Source organism: Arvicanthis niloticus, chromosome 23, assembly GCF_011762505.2.
Source record: "Arvicanthis niloticus isolate mArvNil1 chromosome 23, mArvNil1.pat.X, whole genome shotgun sequence".
NCBI classification, from domain to species: domain Eukaryota; kingdom Metazoa; phylum Chordata; class Mammalia; order Rodentia; family Muridae; genus Arvicanthis; species Arvicanthis niloticus.
In genome coordinates, this window is record NC_133430.1 from 7,258,741 (window position 1) to 7,279,895 (window position 21,155).

The 21,155-nt window shown below is 40.6% G+C and overlaps 1 protein-coding gene across 13 annotated transcripts in view; it reads right to left on the reverse strand.

Moving 5' to 3' along the window:
- Mark3 (microtubule affinity regulating kinase 3) overlaps positions 1 to 21,155 on the reverse strand; it is a 90,277-nt gene that overhangs the window by 41,095 nt on the left and 28,027 nt on the right. For 12 of the 13 annotated variants that reach the window (XM_076921090.1, XM_076921089.1, XM_076921087.1 and 9 more), the window contains exons 4-7: positions 11,297 to 11,345; positions 8,466 to 8,531; positions 2,037 to 2,107; positions 665 to 721 (exon numbers count right to left, since the gene is read on the reverse strand). In XM_076921090.1, the coding sequence (XP_076777205.1) occupies positions 665 to 721; positions 2,037 to 2,107; positions 8,466 to 8,531; positions 11,297 to 11,345 (243 nt within the window). The remainder of the gene's footprint in view (positions 1 to 664; positions 722 to 2,036; positions 2,108 to 8,465; positions 8,532 to 11,296; positions 11,346 to 21,155) is intronic. The other variant, XM_076921092.1, reaches the window with a different exon arrangement.

Genomic DNA, 21,155 nt, shown 5'->3' on the forward strand with positions numbered 1-21,155 from the left:
AGTCTTAAGCTAAGACTGAGTGTCTAAGGAAGCAGAGCGGGGAACAGCAGAGGTATCCAAGTTCCAGGAACAAGAGAGAAGTGAGGAGTGCACATAGAAATAGTCGAGCTGAAAGCCTCCAAAAAAAAAAAAAAACAAAAAAAAAAAAACAAAAAAAAAAACAAAAAAAAAAAAAAACAAAACAAAAAAAAAAAAAACAAAAAAAAACCAAAAAAACAAAACAAAAAAACAAAAAAACCAAAAAAAAAAAAAAACAAAAAACAAAAAACAAAAAAAACCAAAAAAACGCACTATGAGTCCTAACTCAGCCACAGGAAAGCAGAGCTGCAGCCCTTGCAGGCCTCCAACAGACGCCACAGCTTATAAGATAGGATGTCTTCCTACAGACACAGGGACAGGCACAGGCATCCACTGTTCAGGTGGGTCCTATGTTTCAGGGGACCTCTGTGAGACTGTCTCCCAGAGATGAAGCACTAGGAACCTTTACTGAGACCTGAAATACTTTTTGTAAACTTTACTTAAAGCAAGAAATATCTCTTTACTATATCTTTGTCAAAAAGAGTGAGTCATGATAGAACCTAACTTTCCTATTGAACCACACAGTTCAATCTGAGAAACAGTTGCCAAAATAACTATACAGCTTAGCAAGAGTGCTTGGGCTTACCTTGAGGTCTCTGTGAACAATCCGTTTTTGGTGGCAATACTGTACTGCAGATACAATCTGGACATGAGAAAAGTAGTGTTAGTCACCACCAGTGCGGGCTCACAATTATAATATTCATTCACTCTTTTGTTGTTGTTCTTCTGAGACAGGCTCTCACTACACAGCTCCGGCTGGCCTGGAAATCACTCTGTAGAGACTCACAGATATGCCTGCTTTGCCTCCTGTGGACTGAAGGAATGTGCCACCACATCCTGCTTTGTTGTACTCAATTTTAATTGCCCAGGTTGACCCTGAACTTTCTATATAGGTGACAGTGATCCTGAACTCCTTCTGATTTTGTTTCCTGGCCCAATATAAAGTCATCCAACATGCTAAATGCGGTTTGCGTGGTGCTGGGAACTGAACCCAGGGCTGTACGAAGGCTAGTAAAGTGCTCTATCCGCAGGGCTGTATCTCCAACATATTTTTCTGATATTGAGATTATTCTTAAAGGTTATTTTCAAGTTCTGCTTTTGAATCACATCTCCTGTCACTCTTCCATCTCCTCCTCTAGCTCCAAACAACTTGAAGCTAACCTGATAACCATAGTAACGGGAAAATACTCAAAACCTCTTGCTGCTTTTCTGGTATTAAGCTAGAAATAATTATTTCTAAGAAACACTCAGAGCCTGGGCATTTTCTATGTTGGACTTTGAGACAGTTAAGTGGGGAAAGGCACAAGGCATCAAGCCTGCTGACCTGTATTCAATCTCTGGGGCCCACATGGAAGAAAGGAAGAACTGATCACTGTAGGTTGCCTGAGGAATCTGGGCTTGCATGTACACACATGCTAAATAAATATAGTTTTAAAACCTATCGAATCTATCAAGTGTGATCCACATTTGCTGGTAACACAGTATCTCAGGCATAAAAAGCTCTTTAAAAAATGTAACTAGCCAATCAATACTTCGAGCCCAGAGGGCAACACTAGGTGTCTTCCATCAACTGCTCTCCACCTTAATTTGTTGGTTTGTTGTAAGTGGATCTCTGTAGAGGCCAGAGGTCAGCACCCATTGTCTTCCTTCACTACTTTCTATCTTATTGTTTGGATATGGTTTCTCACTGGACCTGGTGCTCACTGATTGGCTAGACTGCCTGTCCAATGAGCTTCAAAGATCTGTTGGTCTCCTCTTTCCCAGTATTGGGGTTATAGGCACACATCACAATGCCCATCCTTCTGCGGGATTCAAACCTAGGTCCTTGTGCTTGCACTGCAGGCGTTTTACTGACTGAGCTGTCTCCCAGCTCTGGATGCCACTCTTAATTGCACTATCAAGATTAACAATGTAACTTATGAATTAACAAACTAAGCCCATCCCATGTTAACTCATACCTGTCTAAATTTAGCTCTTGCTTCTTTTTCCTTCATTCTTCCATGTGCAACCAAATAGTCAAACACTTCACCTAAACAGAGAGAAATAAAATTAAGCAGAAATCCTACAACTGGGAGTTAATTTTCCCACAAATGGATAATGTTCTGTTTTTAGTAAAGTTCTAGTCTTTTTAAATTTAAAATATTTTTAAATTTATTTACTTTACATGTATGTGTGTTTTGCCTGGATGTATGCCCGATGTCTGCAGAGATCAAAAAGAGGTACTTTATTCTCCTAGAGCTTGGTTACAAATGGATGGTTGAGTCACTCTGTGGGTGCTGGGAACTGAACCCAGGTCCTCCACAAAAGTGGAGATGCTTTTCATTGAGCCAATTCTCCAGCTGTTATTTTTAAAATTTAAATACATTCAAATTGATGCATGAAGTTAATAGTTCTAAAACATGGTCACTAAGCTATAACTGATGCTAACTAAGCTCACAAGGATAATCCTAAAACTGAAATATACTATGATAAGTTATTATGCACTTTCCGTTGTTCAACAGGCCTCAACAGAAACTGAGCAATTAAGATGGAAAGGTTAGGCAAGTATGGTGGTGCAGGCATGTAGCCCAGTGCCCAGGAAGCAGAGATAGGCAGGTCTCTGAGTTCTAGGCAAGCCTGGTCTAAAGAGAGAGCCTATCTCTCTCCACACCTCGCCCCCCAAAAGTATCTTCCTGTAAGATTATTATCACCAAGCATTACTTTTTTCAGCAAATGTCTTGATTTACTAATTAATAAATCAAGTATTAGTTGTTTCTATTATTAATGAATTATTATTTAATTATTAAATGTAACTATTAATTAACTGTAAGGCAATGCTCTGTGCTCTGGGAAATTGAGCAGCAAGTTCAGTAGAGCCCCTTTCCTGAATTTCCTGGCTAATAGGAGAAACAATAAACATATATGTACAGAGTGTATCAGAGGCCCATGGATGCTGTGAAGAAAAAGAAGAAAATAACAAGAGTTTGTAGGGCACATGTTTATGCTCTCCTAGCTATCTAATGGAGTGGACAATGAAGCTGTCAGAGTGAAACCATAGATACACACACACATTCACAGTGTGGGGGCAGGAGAGGGAGGCAGTAAGGCAGCCACAGATACTGGAGAAGTGTAAGCAATGGGGAAAATGAAGGGCAGGTTCACAAGAGTTCAGCAGGTTTGGGAAAGGGCTCTGCTATACTCTTAAATGAGGTTGAGGATCTAAAATTGATTTTATAAAAGGATCACTGAAGAAGAGTGAGAAGGGTCAGGATGAAGGGAAAGGATGGGAAGCCCACTGTGGGATATATGCAGTAATCAATTCGAGCATAAGCCCAACTGGCTATGTGGGGTATGCACGGTAGTGAGCAGTGAGGATCAGGAAAGGATGAAGGAGATGCCAACAGAGCTTGCTATGGTGAGTACCAGCAGCAATCCCATCCCTAGGATGGTGGAAGGAGGACCAGAAGTTCAGTGTCATCTTTGGCTACTGCAGTAGTTTAAATGAGAGTTCCTATAGATTCTGGTATTTGGATACTTGGTTCACAGCTATTTGATGAGGTTTCATAGGTATGACCTTGCTGAATTAAGCATGTTCACTGCAGGGTGGGCTTTTAGAGTTTAAAACCTCACCCTACTTCCAGTTTGTTCTCTCGGCCTAGTGCTAGAGGTTTAAGATGGGAGCTCTCAGCTTCCTGATCCTGCTGCCATGATGCTGCTTGCTGCTATGTCTTCCTGTCATGATGAATGCTTATCCTCTAGGAGCTACCAGCCCAAATAAACTCTTCCTTCTATAAGCTGCGTTAGTCATGGTGTTTTAAAATAGTAACAGAAAGGTAACACACATACAAACAGCTACATAGCAAGTTCATGGCTAGCCTGGGATACAATAGACCTTGCCAAACTACCTCACTATCCTACACTAAAAACAAACAAAAAACATAGAGGCAGAAACTTGGCTTAGTGGTTAAAAGTGCTTTTTACTCAACCAAGAAGACTTGAAGGTGGATTGCCAGCCATATCCTTGGAACAAGGCAGATGTGATCTCCGCAGGTCTGTATCTCCAGTGCCATAGAGGGAGTCAGGAGGATCTCTGGAGCTTACTGGCTGACAGTAAGCTGAAAAACTCTAGTTCTAGGTTCAAGAAGAGATCCTTCCTCAAAGGAATAAGGGACAGAATGATAGAGGAAGAAACCTAGCCCTCTCCTGTTTTCTGTGGCATGCATGCCGAAGCATACACACATGGACACATATCAACATACACATAAGAAAAAAAACTATTAGTAAATGAAACCGACTCACTGTTGTATAAACCATAGATGAGGTCCAAACATCCAAACCATTATTTATAATTTACATACAATAATAGCCCTCTTAAAAGGTTTCTACAACTATGAAGCACACTCACAATAAGGAACTAAGTTTTATAAATCAGGAATATAATTTATAAGCTAGAAAAAAATTTCCTATTTCAAACGTGTTAACTTTCAGATGAAGCAGCTGGACACAGAGCCTCTAAAGGCTCTAAGTGAGAGGCACTGAGCAGCACTCATGTAAGGCCAGGGAACACGGCTGGGACAGGACTGAATGAGAACTTCAGAGCACCTTTCCTTCTTGAACCCAGCTGGGTACGTGAGGCCTGACCTTTCCGAGCTTTCATCTTATCTGTAAAAAGTCGATGACATCGATGGTTTCTAAGGACTTCTTTGCAATTCTAAGGTTCCACCCAATGAAAAGGCACTGCCAGGCACAACATGAATGCCTTTATCTTCAGCACTCGGGAGGCAGAATCAGGCAGATCTCTGTGACTTTAAGATCAGCTTGGTCGGGTTAGAGAAATGGCTCAGTGGTTAAGAGCTGAGCTGCTCATGCAAAGGTCCTGAGTTCAATTCCCAGCAACCACATGGTGGCTCACAACCATCTGCAATGGGATCTAATGTCCTCTTCTGATGTGTCTCACAGTGTACTCACATACATTTAAATAAATAAATAAATAAATAAATATTAAAAAAAAAAAAAAAAAAAAAAAGATCAGCCTGGTCTACAGAGCTAGTTCTGAGGCAGCAATGGCTACATAGTGAAAGCCAGTTTCAAACACAAAGAAAGAAGGGAAGGGAGAGTGGGTAAGGAAAGGTATCGAGTTGGTGCTAGTGAGCCAATTTAATACAACTTTTTTTTTTGTTTGTTTGTTTTTGGTTTTTTCCGAGACAGGGTTTCTCTGTGTGGTCCTGGCTGTCCGTAATACAACTTTTATCACTCCTGTGTCCTGTAGAACGACAAGCTGATTTCAACAACAACACATGACATATTCAAGACCGTGAGCCATCTTAAGTTATACTGCTGGAGGCTTCATCAACACACCCACTGTGCACTCAGCCCAACAGACATTAATATGCCAGAGTCCACATTGGATTCATCATATAATCTGTCTTTTCCAAAGCCCATCTTCATTTTACAGGAAACCCGTCCCACTCCTTCTCTTCTCTTCCAGTTAAGTTTAATAATCGACAGCCTGAGCACTTTAAACAAAAACAGAAACCAGCGACAGACTGACAAAGCAGAGACTCTAGCTCTCAGAGGCTTGGTATTTACTATGTAGAAGAGGCAGGCTAGCCTTGAACTCAGAGAGATCCTTTTGGTTCTGCCAGAAGTGATGGGGTTAAACAAGTGTGCCACAATGCCTTTTAAAAAGACAGTAGTTTAATTTTTTCCCCTTTGTAAGAAAATAAAGTGTGTGCAGTATGTGTATAGCACATGTATATGCAAGTGAGAACCTATGTTTGAGGAAGGCAAAGAGGACAGAAGGTGCTCTGCCACATCACTCTTCAATTTATTCCCTCGAGATAGGGTCTATCAGTGAAACTAAAGCTAGGCTGGCCCCACCAATCCCCCTGTCTCTGCTCTCAAGAGTGCTGGAGAGGTGCGTGTGTGCGTGTGCATGCGTACACTGTTCATGCAGAGGTTCTGGGTTCAGCTCCTAGCACCCACATAAGAAGGTACACAATTGCCTCTTAACTCCAGTTTCAGAAAAGCAGATGCCCTCTGGACACCAGCACCCATGCATGTGGAATACAAAAATTTGTGCAGACTCACCTACATACACATAACTAAAAATAATAAATCTTAAATAAAATCACGTCCATTGATGTTTGCCTGCACGTATGCCTGTGTGAGGGTGTCAGGGCCACTGGAATTGGAGTCAGAGACAGTTGTGAACTGACATGTGGTTGCTGGGAATTGAACCTGAGTCCTCTGGAAGAGCAGGCAGTGCTCTTAACCCCTGAGCCATTTCTCCAGCCTCCCTCCCCTTTTAAAATAGTTACAATTTTTTATGTGCATAGTTGTTTGCCTGCATATAGTTCTGCACAGTATGTGTAAGCATGCATCCTCAGAGGCCAAAAAGAAAAAAAAGAAAAAGAAAAAGAAAAAGAAAAAAACAAACAAAAAAACAAAAAAACAAAAAACAAAACAAAACAAAACAAAAAAATCAGCACTGGGTCCCCTGGAGCTGGAGTTCCAGGTAGTTGCAAGCCTCCACGGTGCTAGAGGCGAAGAAAGAAGACATGACCAGGAAAGCACCTGTTCTGTACACAGTGGAACTTAGAGGTGGCTCCAAACACTAGGACCATCAACCTCAACCCTCAAGGAGAATCTTTATAACCACAGAAACTATACACATCTACTTGTAGTCACATATGCTAAAACCATCATTTTTGGCTTTGGGAAAGATAAGACATTAATGGAATTAAATCTGTTAGGGCTGGAGATATAATTCTGTGATAAAGTGTGTTTTTAAACCCTAGATTTCAATCCCAAGAGCAAAAACAACACAACAGCCAATCAAAACTAAGAAACTAATAAATCATCAAACATGCATTAATGCATTAAACACCTCTAATACTTGGGATAAAAAAAATGTACTTAGGCCGGGCGGTGGTGGCGCACGCCTTTAATCCCAGCACTTGGGAGGCAGAGGCAGAGGCAGGCGGATTTCTGAGTTTGAGGCCAGCCTGGTCTACCGAGTGAGTTCCAAGACAGCCAAGGCTATACACCCTGTCTCGAAAAACAAAACAAAACCAAAACAAAACAAAACGTACTTAGACCCATATCTCCCTTTCCCTCTCAGATTCCACATTAAGAAAGAAATCTCAGCACACGCCACCATGTAGAAGACTTTGACAATGTTCTATTAAGTATAACATCGTGAGTCTGGGACAAATATTGTATAATCTCGTTATATTTGGTACCTAAACTAGTCAAATTCAGAACACAAAATAATTTGGTGAATGTAAGGAGCTAAGAAAGAGAAAAGAGACATTTATGGTTTCTCTATGTACAGCCCCAGTTTTGAACATTTCTGGAGAAATAGATGACAGTAAGGGTGTATAGTTATGTAAATGTCATTGTGCTAGCTAGCTTTATGTCAACCTGACAAAGAACCTCCATTGCAGTCAAGCCTGTAAACATTTTATTTGGTGATTAATATTGGGGAGCCCAGCTCATGTGGGTGTGCCACCCCTAGGCTGGTAGTCCTGGGTTCTGTAAGAAAGCAGGCTGAGTGAACCATGAGAAGCCAGTATAGCACTCCTCCAAGGCCTCTGAATCAGCTCCTGCCTCTGCTTCCTGCCCTCTTTGAGTTTCTGTCCTGACTTCCATCAGTGATGGACTATGATGTGGAACTGTAAGCCAAATAAACCCTTTTTTGGGTTTAAGAGGATTCCCAACTTACTTTTGAACATGGTGTTTATTACAGCAATAGAACTCCTGGCAGTGGTCGTACATGCCTTTAATCCCAGCACGTAAGAGGCTAAAGCAGGTGAAGCTCTGAGTTCAAGGCTAGCCTGGCCTACAAAATGAATTCTAGATAGCCAGGGCTACACATAGAAACCTTGTCTCCCAAAATCAAAAAACAAGAAGGAAGATGATCAGAAGTTCAAGGACATCATGATAGAAAGAGAGATTCAGATCCTAAATTTTATGAGATGCATATTTACCACAGTGGAAAAAGGAGAGTTGCTCATATTATCACCTAGTGATGCTGCTAGAAAAGCCAGAGGACAGTTCTGGAGGGCAGTGCTGGTCATGCATGCCTAATCGTGTGAGATTAAGGCCAGGGTGGAAGCAAAGAACCAAGCCTTACACACTGTCCTCTGACCTCCGTAAGTGTGCTGTTACACACGCATCTATACATACACACAAGTAAACATAATAAAGACAGGAATGCTAATATCAACCACTATAATCCACAGTACTGACAAGGTTAGGTCTGACTCTGATCCCAGGTGACTACGTGTGAGTGTTAACTAATACTTAAGACTATCCACACAGGCACTGCCGCTCAGATTGTTCTTAAAGAAAAGAAAATACATACACATAATTTCTTACTCTGTAAGCAATATAAATGTGCTTACCTCCACTTGCATATTCCATGATTAAGTAGAGTGTTTTTTCCGTTTCAATGACCTCGAACAACTTCACTGGGGGAGGGGAGAAAGCAGACAACGAAAAAGAACAAATGTCTGTATGTATAAAACAACATGCACAAAAACTACAAACCCCCTACCTTTTCCTGTTAAAAGTTTTTAGAGAGCTGGCTCTTATAACTGTTTTTAGGGGTTAAAAAAAAATTCTGTATTACAGAATTTTGTAAACAACAACAACAAAGAAACCATAAACATAAAGCTCCTTTCTGGGTGTGGAGAATGTCCTGTTTCAGTCTGTGCTGTCTGTGTGGGTGGGCCTTCCTCCCAGCAGCTTCCGTGTTTCAGCCTCTCCTCCCCGCCTGTCCTCCACAGCCCTCCAAGGCTTTCTGCCCATCTCAGACTCTCACTTGAGAAACTCACTGCAGCTCTAAGAGAACGAGGTTCCTTTGTTAATAATCTGAGAGTAAAACTAGAAATAATTAAAGGGGAAATGTGCCAATTAAATACATCTTTGTAGTAATGCTAGTCAAATGCTATCCCCAAACTTTTTAATATTTATTTTGAGATATGCTCTAAATTGTAAGGTTGGCCTTGAAACTCATTCTGAAGCCTAGGCAAGCTGGGGACTTAGGGTTTTCCTGCTTCAGCCTCTCTAGAAGGTAAGATTGGGCCCTAGACCAGTAAAAATAACTTTTTTTTTTCTTCCCTCTAGAGCTGAGCTCTGAGTCCAGGATCCCAGGGTCTTAGGCTTGCAAGGGAAGTATTCTATCTCCGAGCTGAATCCCTACACTCTAGAACTTAAAAAAGAAAAGAAAAGAAAAGAAAAGAAAAGAGAAGAGAAGAGAAGAGAAGAGAGAGAGGAGGGAAGGAAGATAGATAGATAGATAGATAGATAGATCGATCGATCGATCGATAGATAGATAGATAGATCCATCAGAGGCCATCATGGTCTACATGACCTGAGATCCAAGACAGCCAGAGCTACATACTGAAGCCTTGTTTAAAAACAAAACAAAACAAAACAAAAACCCAAACAAACCAAAACACACACACACAAACCCTCAAACCCAAAACCCAAACAAAGCAAAGCAAACAAAAGAGAATTCTTTTCAAGGGGAGGGGGTTAAGTCAGTGAAATTTTACTATGATGGCTCCTTTATTTAAGTAGAACTTTCTGTTTCTGCTGATTCATAGAGCTATGACACATCAATTAGAAATAAACATTTTAAAAGGAGAAAATAAAGCAAATCTCAAGCTATTAAGTCACTATTATATAGATCTACTTGGTTTTCTTGTTTTCTTGAAACTTTTCTCAACAAACCAGGATGCATCTAAATGATTTCTTTGATGTTTCATGATGACTTACTAAGACACTAGATAGACCAGAGAAAATACCTGACACGGTGGTTGAAAGTGTAAATGAACTGATCGGATTCTCAGACCATTACTTAATTACTTAGCTTCCATGTTCAAACCGCTAAGAAAACTAACTCAAGAAAGTTAAAGCAGTTCTGGTAAATAAGCAACATAAGAATAAATTATTTTTAATATGTAAAAGCAGATAATAGCTCTTTTGAGTAAATTCCTTAACTCTATTGACATTAATCCCTTTAATCCCAGCACTTTGAAGACAGAGCCAGCCAGGGATACACAGAGAAACCCTGTCTCTAAACAAACAAACAAACAAACAAACAAAAAAATCCCAAAAAAACAAAACAAACAAAAAAAAAAAAAAACAAGAAAAAAACAAACAAAAGAACCAAAAAAAAAAAAAAAGGTGTAATGTAAATACATTCTATCAAATAAGTAGAGAACTGTGATCTATCAAATTCACTTTGCATTTATGCTTTGATCCCAGGGACAGTAGTGATGAAATTCTGACCAGTAGGGATAAAATAAATTTTTGGTGAAAAATTAGAATCTAGAATCCATTTATTAATGATTAACCTCAAAGAGCTGAAATGAAAAAGAAAGGATTTTTTCCATCATTATACTTCTTATGATTTTTTTTTGGTCTCCAAACATATTTACCAATTCTAATATATACCATTTTTTTCATTAATACCCTTTCAGAATGATAGCTTAGTAACATTGTTTTTGCACAGTAGTGCATACAACAACAATGCTAAACATAACATTACCCATCTCATTTACTCTTGAAATAATATTTTTAAAATAAAGGAGTTGGGAGGTGCTGGGTCTTAATCCCAATATCTGAAGGCAGAGAAGAAGGCAGATTTCTATGAGTTCAAGGCCAGCCTGGTCTATTCTAGGACATCCAGGGCTACACAAAAGAACTAAAAGAATAAAGGAGCCATCATTTTATAAAAATACAATTACACTATTTAAAAGGCCCTTTTATGACATAGAATCAAAGGTTTTCACTAGTGTGAAACTTGTGTGTTTCATCTTGGTCCTATAATTGTGAGAGTAGGATAACGTCCTTTCCTCTTCTCTGAATGCTTGTCACAGTTATGTACACAGGACACATGGATACTTCCTATACAATTACATTATACAGCATGCATCCCATATTTTATATACTACTTTTTGAAAATATTACCAGCTAATGAAATGTAAATTTATCAGCCTGATTATACATATTCTTATGGCACTAAACCTTAAGTCAAATGCTTAATACCTGAAATCTCAAAGAGCTAGTATAAACTAACTTGTATATATATTATTTAAAAAAGACATGGGCATGGAGAAAAGGGATGGGGCCTCCTATCACTTCAGAAATATGTTTATTTTAGCTTTATAAGTATTTTCAAGACTGCATATTTAAACCCCAAAGTATTTAAGAAAACAGAAAGTACCTATGTTTGGGTGATTTAAAATCTTCATTATTCTTACTTCTCTGAAGAGCTAAAAAAGCAAAAGACAAACCCTTATGTTATTACATGTTATAGTCTGCTTATAGAACAAATAAGTTTTCTCTTAGATAACTGCTTCATTATTTATATTTTTTACCCTATTCCTAAAAAATAAGAGAGAAATCCCGAGTAACCCTGAAGTCTGTTTATACCCTATCAGCACATGCTCCCACTCATGGTATAGCAGCAGTCCTGAGAGGAGCGTGGGCCACACTGTGAATTGACTTTGCCATCTTTAAAACCAAGGTCAGATTTAGAATAGAATAGTTTGTGATTAAACTTCATTGTCCACAAGCCTGAGGTCCAATAGAAACCTGTGCAGACCCAGAGAACTATATTAGGATGTCATAAGATTTCTTGATTCCAAACGATTCTCCAGGAAGACTCTGAATGACATGGATTGGAAGTCCTAGGTAGAGAGGACAGGTGACAGCACAGTGAGAGCCATCTGCAGTGCAGGCCCTCCTGAGCCACACAGACACACAGCTGGAGAATGTCTGGCCATCAGAGTCCATTGTCTTAAAGCAGCATAAAGTTGGCCCCTGCCTCTTTCAAGATGAGAGGCAGTACAAAGAAAGAGACCTTCTACCCAAGAGTCAAGCCCCTGCCAATCTAATAGCACACACTACACCAGTGAACCAGACTTTGCACATCAGGCTGAAGCAGAATATGCAGAGATGGTACACAGAAGTAATAAAAATGTGTGGTAGAGAGAGACACATGCTGAGGACTCAGAGAGGGGAAGAAATGTATCACTGTGGATTGGATTAACAACTGGATCCAAAAGCTGCAAAGGGTAGAGTTCATTTTGGCCAACCTCTTCCAAAGTTGTACAACCTTTCTATGGGGAACACAGCTGAGAAAGGCCTGGAGATTGCATCTGCTGAAAGCTGGTGAGATAGCCCAGGGTTTCCACTTTGCTGCTCTGTTTACTGTGTCTAACATCAATTTAAATGAACAGCCCTAGACAGATGGCTACAGGCAGATTCTGGCATATAACCTGAGGTCATATCTTAAGTGTAAGGATTGATATAGATTCCTGTCTTAAACACTTTATGATTTTTAATTATGCGGGAGTTCAAGTGGGCATAAGTGCCTGTGGAAGCCAGACAGAAGAAATGCCTGTTTTGTCTGCACATGTTTATGTGCACTACATGTGTTCCTGGTACCCTAGAAAGTCAAAAGAGGGTAGTTGAGCATTTGATCCCCTGGAACTGGATGAAGTTCCTAACGGCTGTAAGCTGCCATGCGAGTTCCAGGAACCAAACCCAGGTCTCTAAAAGCAACAGGTGTTCTTTACCACTGATCCAGCCCTAACATGGATTAACCCTGACTCTGCCTCCCAAATCATGAGCCATCATGTCCAGCAGAACAGGAATGTTTTTATTTCCAACATAAATACCTCCTGTTGGTTCTATATTTTGTGTTGAGTTGAGAAGACTGCCACTCTGGAATGTTTATTATATTAAAAAATTGTTATATGCTATTGACATTCTGGAATCTGGCTTACAACCCCTGAGCTTCAAACCCAAGCATGGTTATCTCAAGTGTCTTCCAAGGTTCCTTGCTTGGGGATGGTTCCCCCTAACTCTGTGACAGGGAGAAGGTAACAGCAAAACAGCCCAAAGTCAAAACAGCTTTAAGAACAGCTAGAAGACAAACCATCTCTGACAGAGGTTACTATTTGTTGAGGCCCGGGCCGACCCACGTTTGGGCGGCCACTGTATCCCGGCCCAAGCTGCTGCTCCGGTCCTCGGGTCGGGGTTCAGCAAGAGCGAGAGTGAGGACGGACTCGAAGAATGCAGACCAGACAGAGTGTAATTCAATCCCGTTTATTCTTCAGTCTAAGTCCTAAGTCTTGAGTTCCTAGTTCCTAGTCCCTAGCTCCTAGTCCCTCCAAGTTCCAAGTTACTTCTTCCAAGTTTTCTTCCAAGTGCCTGCTACCTAATGCCTAATTCCTACTTCAAGTTGTACTCCAAGTTGTACTCTCTGAAGTGTCTCCTAAGTGTCTCATTCTCTGTCTTCTCTCTGCTGTGTCTGAATCTCTCCTGTGTCTCTGTAATGTCTGATGTGTCTGATTCTCCCTCTATAGTCTGATTCTCTACTGTCTGTCTCTACCTTTTATATGTCTTACTTCTAAGCCACGCCTCTAAGTTACACCTTTAATCATGCCCTTAGGTCTTGTCTCTAAATCTGATCTCTACACTTCTAAGTCATACTCTTAGGTCACACACCTTTAATCTCACACACCTTTAATCTCACACACCCAAGGTATCTAAACCAAGATTATCGGAGTGTTCTCAGCTGTTGTAGGCTATTGTAATCCAAGTCTCATGTCAGGGTATATGGCTCAAGATGGCTGCAAAGCTGATAGCCGCTTTCTGCTAAAAGTCGGCCCCCAACAACTATTGTTTATTCCATGATATAGAAGTGCCTAAAGGTCATGAAAGGCTCAGTCCTACAGAAAGTTCAACTGAAAACTCCATCTGACCTTCTCCATCTCCTAGCCAGCCAGTTTCTACTGGATGCTCTAAGTACTAATGTGATGATGTTGCCTTCTTGATGTTTAAATTCTTTTACTTGGAAGCCTCCTCTGAGGGGAACACTCTTCTCTGCTCAGGAGTCTTCCTACTGGGAATCACAGCTGGCTGTCTTAAAAGAGCTTCCCTAGCTGATGTCTGCCTGATGTTTCAAATGCCCGATCTGATGGTGTTTGCTGGTTGCTGTCTGTCTAAATTCTACTTGCTACGTATTCTTTTATTTTGGTTTGCTGTATACTTAATAAATTCATTCAATACCCACATCTGACTATTGTGGATTATTTTTTGGACCAGACAAAACACAACCACACTCCTGACAGCCATTCAGATTTGGCTTCTTTTCTGGCTTCCCTCTATCCTGCAAACAGAGATAGAGATAACATGTTTTATATGTATTACAGTTGAATCTGTAGCTATCATTTGTATCTCTCAACTGTTTGTTTTCACAAGCCCTAAGCTAGAAGACTTCATAATCCACTGCTACAATCTACCTTAGGACACTGTACCAAGACCACAAATAGCAAGCCATGCCCATAATGGGACATGTTCTGTTCTTAGAAAATCTCTTCTTTTCATTTATCAAGTACCAGGGGCAGAATTATCTAAGTGAATCTCCTGTTTGACAACACAATTATTACCTCACTTCTTCTTTGAAGTGTCTTGAGTATCCCAAAGGAGGAGATGCTGTCACTTTTTTTTTCTACCCAAGACAAGGTCTTACTGTATATAGCCTTAGCTTACATTGAACTTGATACATAGACCAGGTTGGCTTCAAATTTACAAAGATCTGTCTGCCTCTAGCTCCCAAGTTGTAGGATTAAAGGTAAGCACTACCGTGACCTACACATTTTTGTATGTGCATGTTTCTTATCATGTCATACCTCCATAGGACCTGAAACCAAGTCTGGCACACAACAGAAATAACATCACTAAATCCCCCAGGCATGGTGGCGCACGCCTTCAATCCCAGCACTAAGTAGGCAGAGGCAGGTAGATCTCTGTGGGTTCAAGGCCAGCCTGGTCTACACAGAGAAGACCTGTCTTGAAACAACAAAAGCACCAAGCCTCCCCAGGTTGGAGCCAGCCTCTGTGGCATTCTAATGATCACACGTCTTAAGTCCTGTCCGCAAGAAGTATTGTTACAGAGCTGTGTCAGGGTTCTATCGACAAATGAAAACAATTATTTCTGAAAGATTTTTAAAAACGACTGTTTAATGAATATGAGCGTTCTGCCTGCATGTAAGTGCACCTTGTGCATGCAGTGCTGTGGAGGCCGGGAGAGGGTGCTGGATCCCCAGGAGCTATAGTTACAGACAAGCGTGAACCACCACATGGGTACTGAGAACCAAATCTGGGTCATCTAAAAGAGAAGCCACTGCTCATAACTACTGAGCCATTTCTCCAACACCCTCCCCACACCTTTTTTTTCCCCTCTATCTCTCCCTTTCCCCCACAGGACAAGGTCCCACTATGTAGCTGGCATACCTGAAGCTTGCTAAGTCGACCAGGGTAGCCTTGAACTCACAGAAAACTACCTGTCTCTGATTCCCAAATACTATGCTTAAAAACCATGCACCACACATCCTTTCTCTGTGTAGCCCTGGTTGTCCTGGCACTAGCTCTGTGGACCAGGCTGGCCTTGAACTGAGAAATCCACCTGCCTCTGCCTAACCTGGTGTTGGGATCAAAGGCATGTGCCTGCCACCCAGTTGACAGATTTCTTTTAACAGAAAGTAACACATCTTGCTAGGCAGAATGCAACTTGTGGGAGTTGGTTCTTTCTGTCTATCAGGTTCCCAGGATTAAACCTAAGAACTAAATCTTGGCAGCAAGAACCTGCTGGGGTATCTTCTTGGGTCAGAGTTTTAATTGTGCCAGTGCTTCATTTTGCCATTTCAGAAAATTTACCAAAGAACACACTATTTAAGGGAGTTGAGTACACATGGTCAGGGACAAGTTAGATGTCTGAGAGAGAGACGAGGAGACACACAAGAGTCACCGTTTCACATCTAGTGTTTACTGTGCCAGATGGTGTTTATGTTGCTCCATGGTCACAGGGTACTGTACATCCTTCAGTGTGCACTTATTGTTGGGCCCAAGTAATTCAGGTAGCTGGAGAAGTAAACTTTTATGTAGCCCAGGATGGCCTATGTAGCCCAGGCTGGCCTCACACTAAAAGATCCATCTGCTTCTGCCTCTCAAGCGCTAGGATGAAAGCCTCGCAGCAGCTAAAGACAGCTCAGCCAGTGAAATCACTTGCTTCCTGGACTGGTGACTTGAGTCTGATACTCAAGACCTACAGGTGGAGAGAACCAACTCCTTCAAGTTTTCCTGACCTCCACATGTACACACAAAAAATTAATATAATTTTTTTAAAAAGCACTAAATGTTTCAAAGGAGAAAAATATGAACTGGTTACAAGAAATCAAAGAAACTAAGATGGAGTTCTTGCTGTCTAACAGAGAACAAGTGAATGCTGGTTTTCATCTGTTGAGGTCTCATAAAGAGATTCTGTAAATTCACCAGGTCATGTGAAGAAAGATGGTATGAAAACTATATCCTTTCCAAAGGTCTCCGGTGTGGACTTTTGGACTAACGGAATTACAGCATATGGATAGGAATTTGATGCAAACTATCCTAGCTTCAAAGACAATAGCTACCATAAAAGACACTGTTTTAAATTGTTACTTATGTGTATGGCTGTTTTATCTGCATGTATGATGTGCACCACATGTGTGCTTGTTGCATACAGGGACTAGAAGGTGTTGTCTCCTAGAACCAGAACTACTGATGGAGTACTGATGGATCTTGGCTCCTCTAGAAGAGCAAAAAGCACTCTCAAACATGAGCCACCTCTCTAGCCAAAACAAAAGTATTTTTCAGAGCTGGCAATCAGACATAAATACAGATCATCCATCAACATCTGAGAAGAGTAAGATCCGAGGAGCCATTGTTCTAAGAGCTCAGCAACCACTAAGCTAAGCCGTGCTTGCTGAGATAATCTCAGAGCCTTACGTTTACTTTCTCCATATGCAGAGAGTAGAACAATGATATTCTACAAGTGGAAGACACACACACACACACACACACACACACACACACATATATACATATAATCTGCCATTACCTCTTAAGTTATATTCGCCTCTTGGCTAATCCTAGTTCTGTTTAGTTCTCTCAAGAAACTGGCCTGGTTTCCCTTGCGCTTCAGAGGGGACTGTAATCCCAGCACTTAAGAAGTTAGGACAGAGGAATGCCATTGCTGTGGATTCTGGTCCAACCTGGGCTATTAAAAGACTGACTTAGAATTTTTTGTATAAAAATCATCAACAAATTAAGAGGAGGGATGATAGTGGCTGATGGTTCCAGCACTAACACCGAGGATGGAGTCTGAGGCCTGCCAAGGCAGCATGAAGATATCCTGTCTTCAAAAATAAAAGACAGTCGGCTCACTAGTTAAGAGCGCTCTTACCAAGGACCCAGATTTGATTTCTGGCATCTATGTGGTAGCTCATAGACATCCATAATCCTGTCCCATGGACTCCAACAGAGTTAACATAACCCTGTCCTATGGAATATTACAGGGTTACACAGAGGTGGTACATATACATGCACACAGGCAAAACATTCATACACATAAGTAAAATAAATCCAAACGCTTTACTACTGACTCCACAGCAGTAACTTAGGAGTATTCTCCACTGAAAGATATTTTGTCCCGACCCTGCTGAATATATTATATGCTGAATATTCTAAATAGGTAAAAAGCCTCATACCTAATTTAGATAATATCAAAGTAGAAGTGATGGTTAATATAAAAGATTCATGGCTCAGCTGGGTTGTAGTGGTGCACTACAATCCCAGCACTCTAGAGGCAAAGGCAGGCAGATCTCTGAGTTTAGGCCAATCTGGCCTACAGAATCAATTCCAGGGTGGCCAGGGATACACAGAAACACTGTCTCAAAACAAAACAAAACAAAAAGAAAGAAAAAAAAAAAAAAAAGGAGGGTGTAACTATGTAACTCACAAATAGACAGACATAAACATAGACCCCAAGGTCCAAATTATAGCAGAAGTCCATTTTAGCAGGAACCAAGTAATTTAGGTAATGAAAACAATGTAAGTACAGCATAAATCTAACCTATATTAGGTGTCTCTCAGAGCCTCTTGCCTGGCCAGGGAGGGGCCCTTAAACCAAAGACAAAATAGAGCCCAAATAACTAAGCCTTTCTTCTTAATCCCCTGCTGTCATCAGCAAGAGTTAATGGCCAGAAGCCACCAGCTTTTGGCCAAAGAATAACAAAGAGTTTAAGAGTTTAAGAAAGTTATAAGCCGGGCAGTGGTGGTGCACACATTTAATCCCAGCACTTGGGAGGCAAAGGTAGGTGGATTTCTGAGTTCGAGGCCAGCCTGGTCTACAGAGTGAGTTCCAGGACAGCCAGGGCTACACAGAGAAACCCTGTCTCAAAAAACAAAAAAAACAAAAACAAAAACAAAAAAACAAAAAAAAACAAAACAAAAAAAAGGAAAAAAAAAGAAAGGTATAAAAATTGCTAAGTCGTAAGCAACTTTTACCCCAGCAATCGCAACTTTTGCCACCCATTGCTGCCCGTCTCAGTCTACCCTGGGCAATTCTACATATTGTGGTGGGGCCCCTCCTCTTAGAAAAACTGTACCCTGGATGCTGGGCAATTTTGCATATTGTGGTGGGTCTCCTCCTCTTAGAAAAACTGTAAGAAGCTATCTCTTCATTGGCAGTCACCTGGTGACATGTATTACAAATACAGGTCAGGCCTTTATTATGGCTTTCAGAGAAAGACAAACTACAGCAAGAAGCTGGGCTAGGACTGGCTGGCTACTCAGGATAATTTCAAAAACTCTAAAAGACAGGCAGGCAGTCTCTAGCTAACTTATAACCCCAGGGTGTTGTGTAAGAGCTAGTTAGAGCAGGTGGTTTCAAATACAGGCTCTAAAATGTCTGCTTTGCATATGAAAGGCACACTTAAAAATTAGCTCACACTGGGTTGAACCAGAAATCCCAGAACCAGATACCACAGAACCAAGACAAGAAAATAATAGTGTGCAGCCTGTTTTGGTTTCCTTCACAGTATTTTCCAAGAGAGCAAGAACTTCACCTAGCTTAGTGTTGTCCTTACTGTCCACGGAATGGTGCCGGACAGTCCATGCAGTCTGGCTTCCACATGGCCCTAAGCATTACTCCTCTGCTGACAGTCTACTTCCAAGACTGAAGGAAAACATTCTCTTTAGGTGCGTTACACTTAGTAAACAGACATGCCTCAACACAGCAGTGTACACCTTTAATCCCAGAGCTCAGGAGGCAGAGGCAAGAGGAGTTCTGAATTCTAGGCCAGACTGATCTATGAAGGGAGCTGTAGGACAGCCAGGGATACACCGACACTCTGTCTCAACAAACCAAAATGGACGTAAATATAAGTTTAGAGATCAGACAACAACTTCGGGTGTCATTCTTCAGGTGCTATTCAACCTATTATTTATTTGTTAACTCTTTGTGGTCCACACCTCTCACTGGGCTGGAACTTGCAAAGCAGACTGGGCTGGCCAGCCCACAAGATCTTTGTCTCAGCCCACCTGTCTTTGTCTCCCCAGGGCTAGGATTATAAACATACTACTACAACTGTAAAATGTGTTTTGTGTTTTGTTTTTGTTTGGTTGGTTGCTGTTTTGAGACAGGGTTTCTCTGTGTAGCACTGGCTGTCCTGGAACTTGCTTTAGACCTGGCTGACCTCAAACTCACAGAGATACGCCTGCTCCTGCCTCCCCAGAGCTGAGATTAAAGGCCTACACCACCATGCCCAGTATTACTCGCTTCTTAACGACAGACTTCAATTTAATATGACAAGTTTGAGCAAAACTACCTATTATTTAACCAAACTCGATCTAATAATGCTTTGTAAACCAGGAGCACTAAGATTTTTTATTATTCCTGTTTGTTTTCAAAACAACTGTATCCATAAAACATTACAGAATTCATTAAAAACTGACCCTAGTAGTGGTTAGTTGAAGGTAAAAATACAAAAACAATGGGGAAAAAGAAATCTTCAGTTATCCTTTATTTTATATTATCATATTGTATATTAACTCAATGGCTTGTCTATGAAAACAACATCTCTTTTCAGGTTTCCTTACATGCATGTAGTAAACTCATCTGACTCAGCGTGACAGCCTGAATATAACAAAATCAACACAATTTAAGATGTGTTCAAAGCTGCCTGGGTGAGCTGGTGAACATCTTTTGGTAATGGTAACATGAATGGACTAACTATACAATTGATGGCAGAATGTGACTAAATTGATACTACCAGGGCAGATTCAAACCTTTATGTCACTAGCCACAGATTACTCTTTGTGGGAGGGAGCTTAGTGGCTTGGACTCTAGAACCCAGAGGCAAGAGGACCACCACAAGCTCAAAGCCAGATCCAGCTACACAATAAACCTGTTAAAAAACAAAATGGGGGTTGGGAGGGATTGTTACTTTTAAAATTGTGAGTGATGACCAAAGAACAAGCTGTTAGAACACTTCTCCAGGGCTAAAGAGATGGCTCAGTGGTTAAGAGCACTGACTGCTCTTACAGAGGTCCTGAGTTCAATTCCCAGAAACTACATGGTAGCTCACAACCATCTGTAAAGAGATCCGATGCCCTCTTCTGGTGTGTCTGAAAACAGCTAAGCTACAGTGCACTCATATAAATGAAATAAATATATCTTTAAAATGAAACAAAACAAAACAAAAAAACCTACTGCTCCAAAAATGGGCAATGCTGTCACACATCCTGTTACAATTTTCCCAAAACAACACAGTATGAAAGAATATGAAACAAATATATAAAGACTGCTTATAACTTATTTTCATGTAAAAAAAAAAAAAAGCTACTTACTTAATACACCTGGTTTTAAATATTGCCAAATAAATCAAATATACTCATCAAGTTACTTGTCTTAGATACATCTAATTTTGGGACAAGCCTTTATTCAGTGGCTAAGTTTTAACTACTAGATTATTATAAACAATAATGAATGACAGTGCAAAAATGCATAATCAAACTATTGGGCTAATCAGAAAACATAGAAGGTCTTACTTGATGCTGTGGTTATAGTATCTTATAATAAATAATAGCAATGACCAAGTAAAATAAAAAACTAAAGCAAGCAAAACCAAAGAGAAAGTATAGCCAACCTGAGACAAGCTATGTTAAAACTTGTGGGAAACTGATGGAATCCT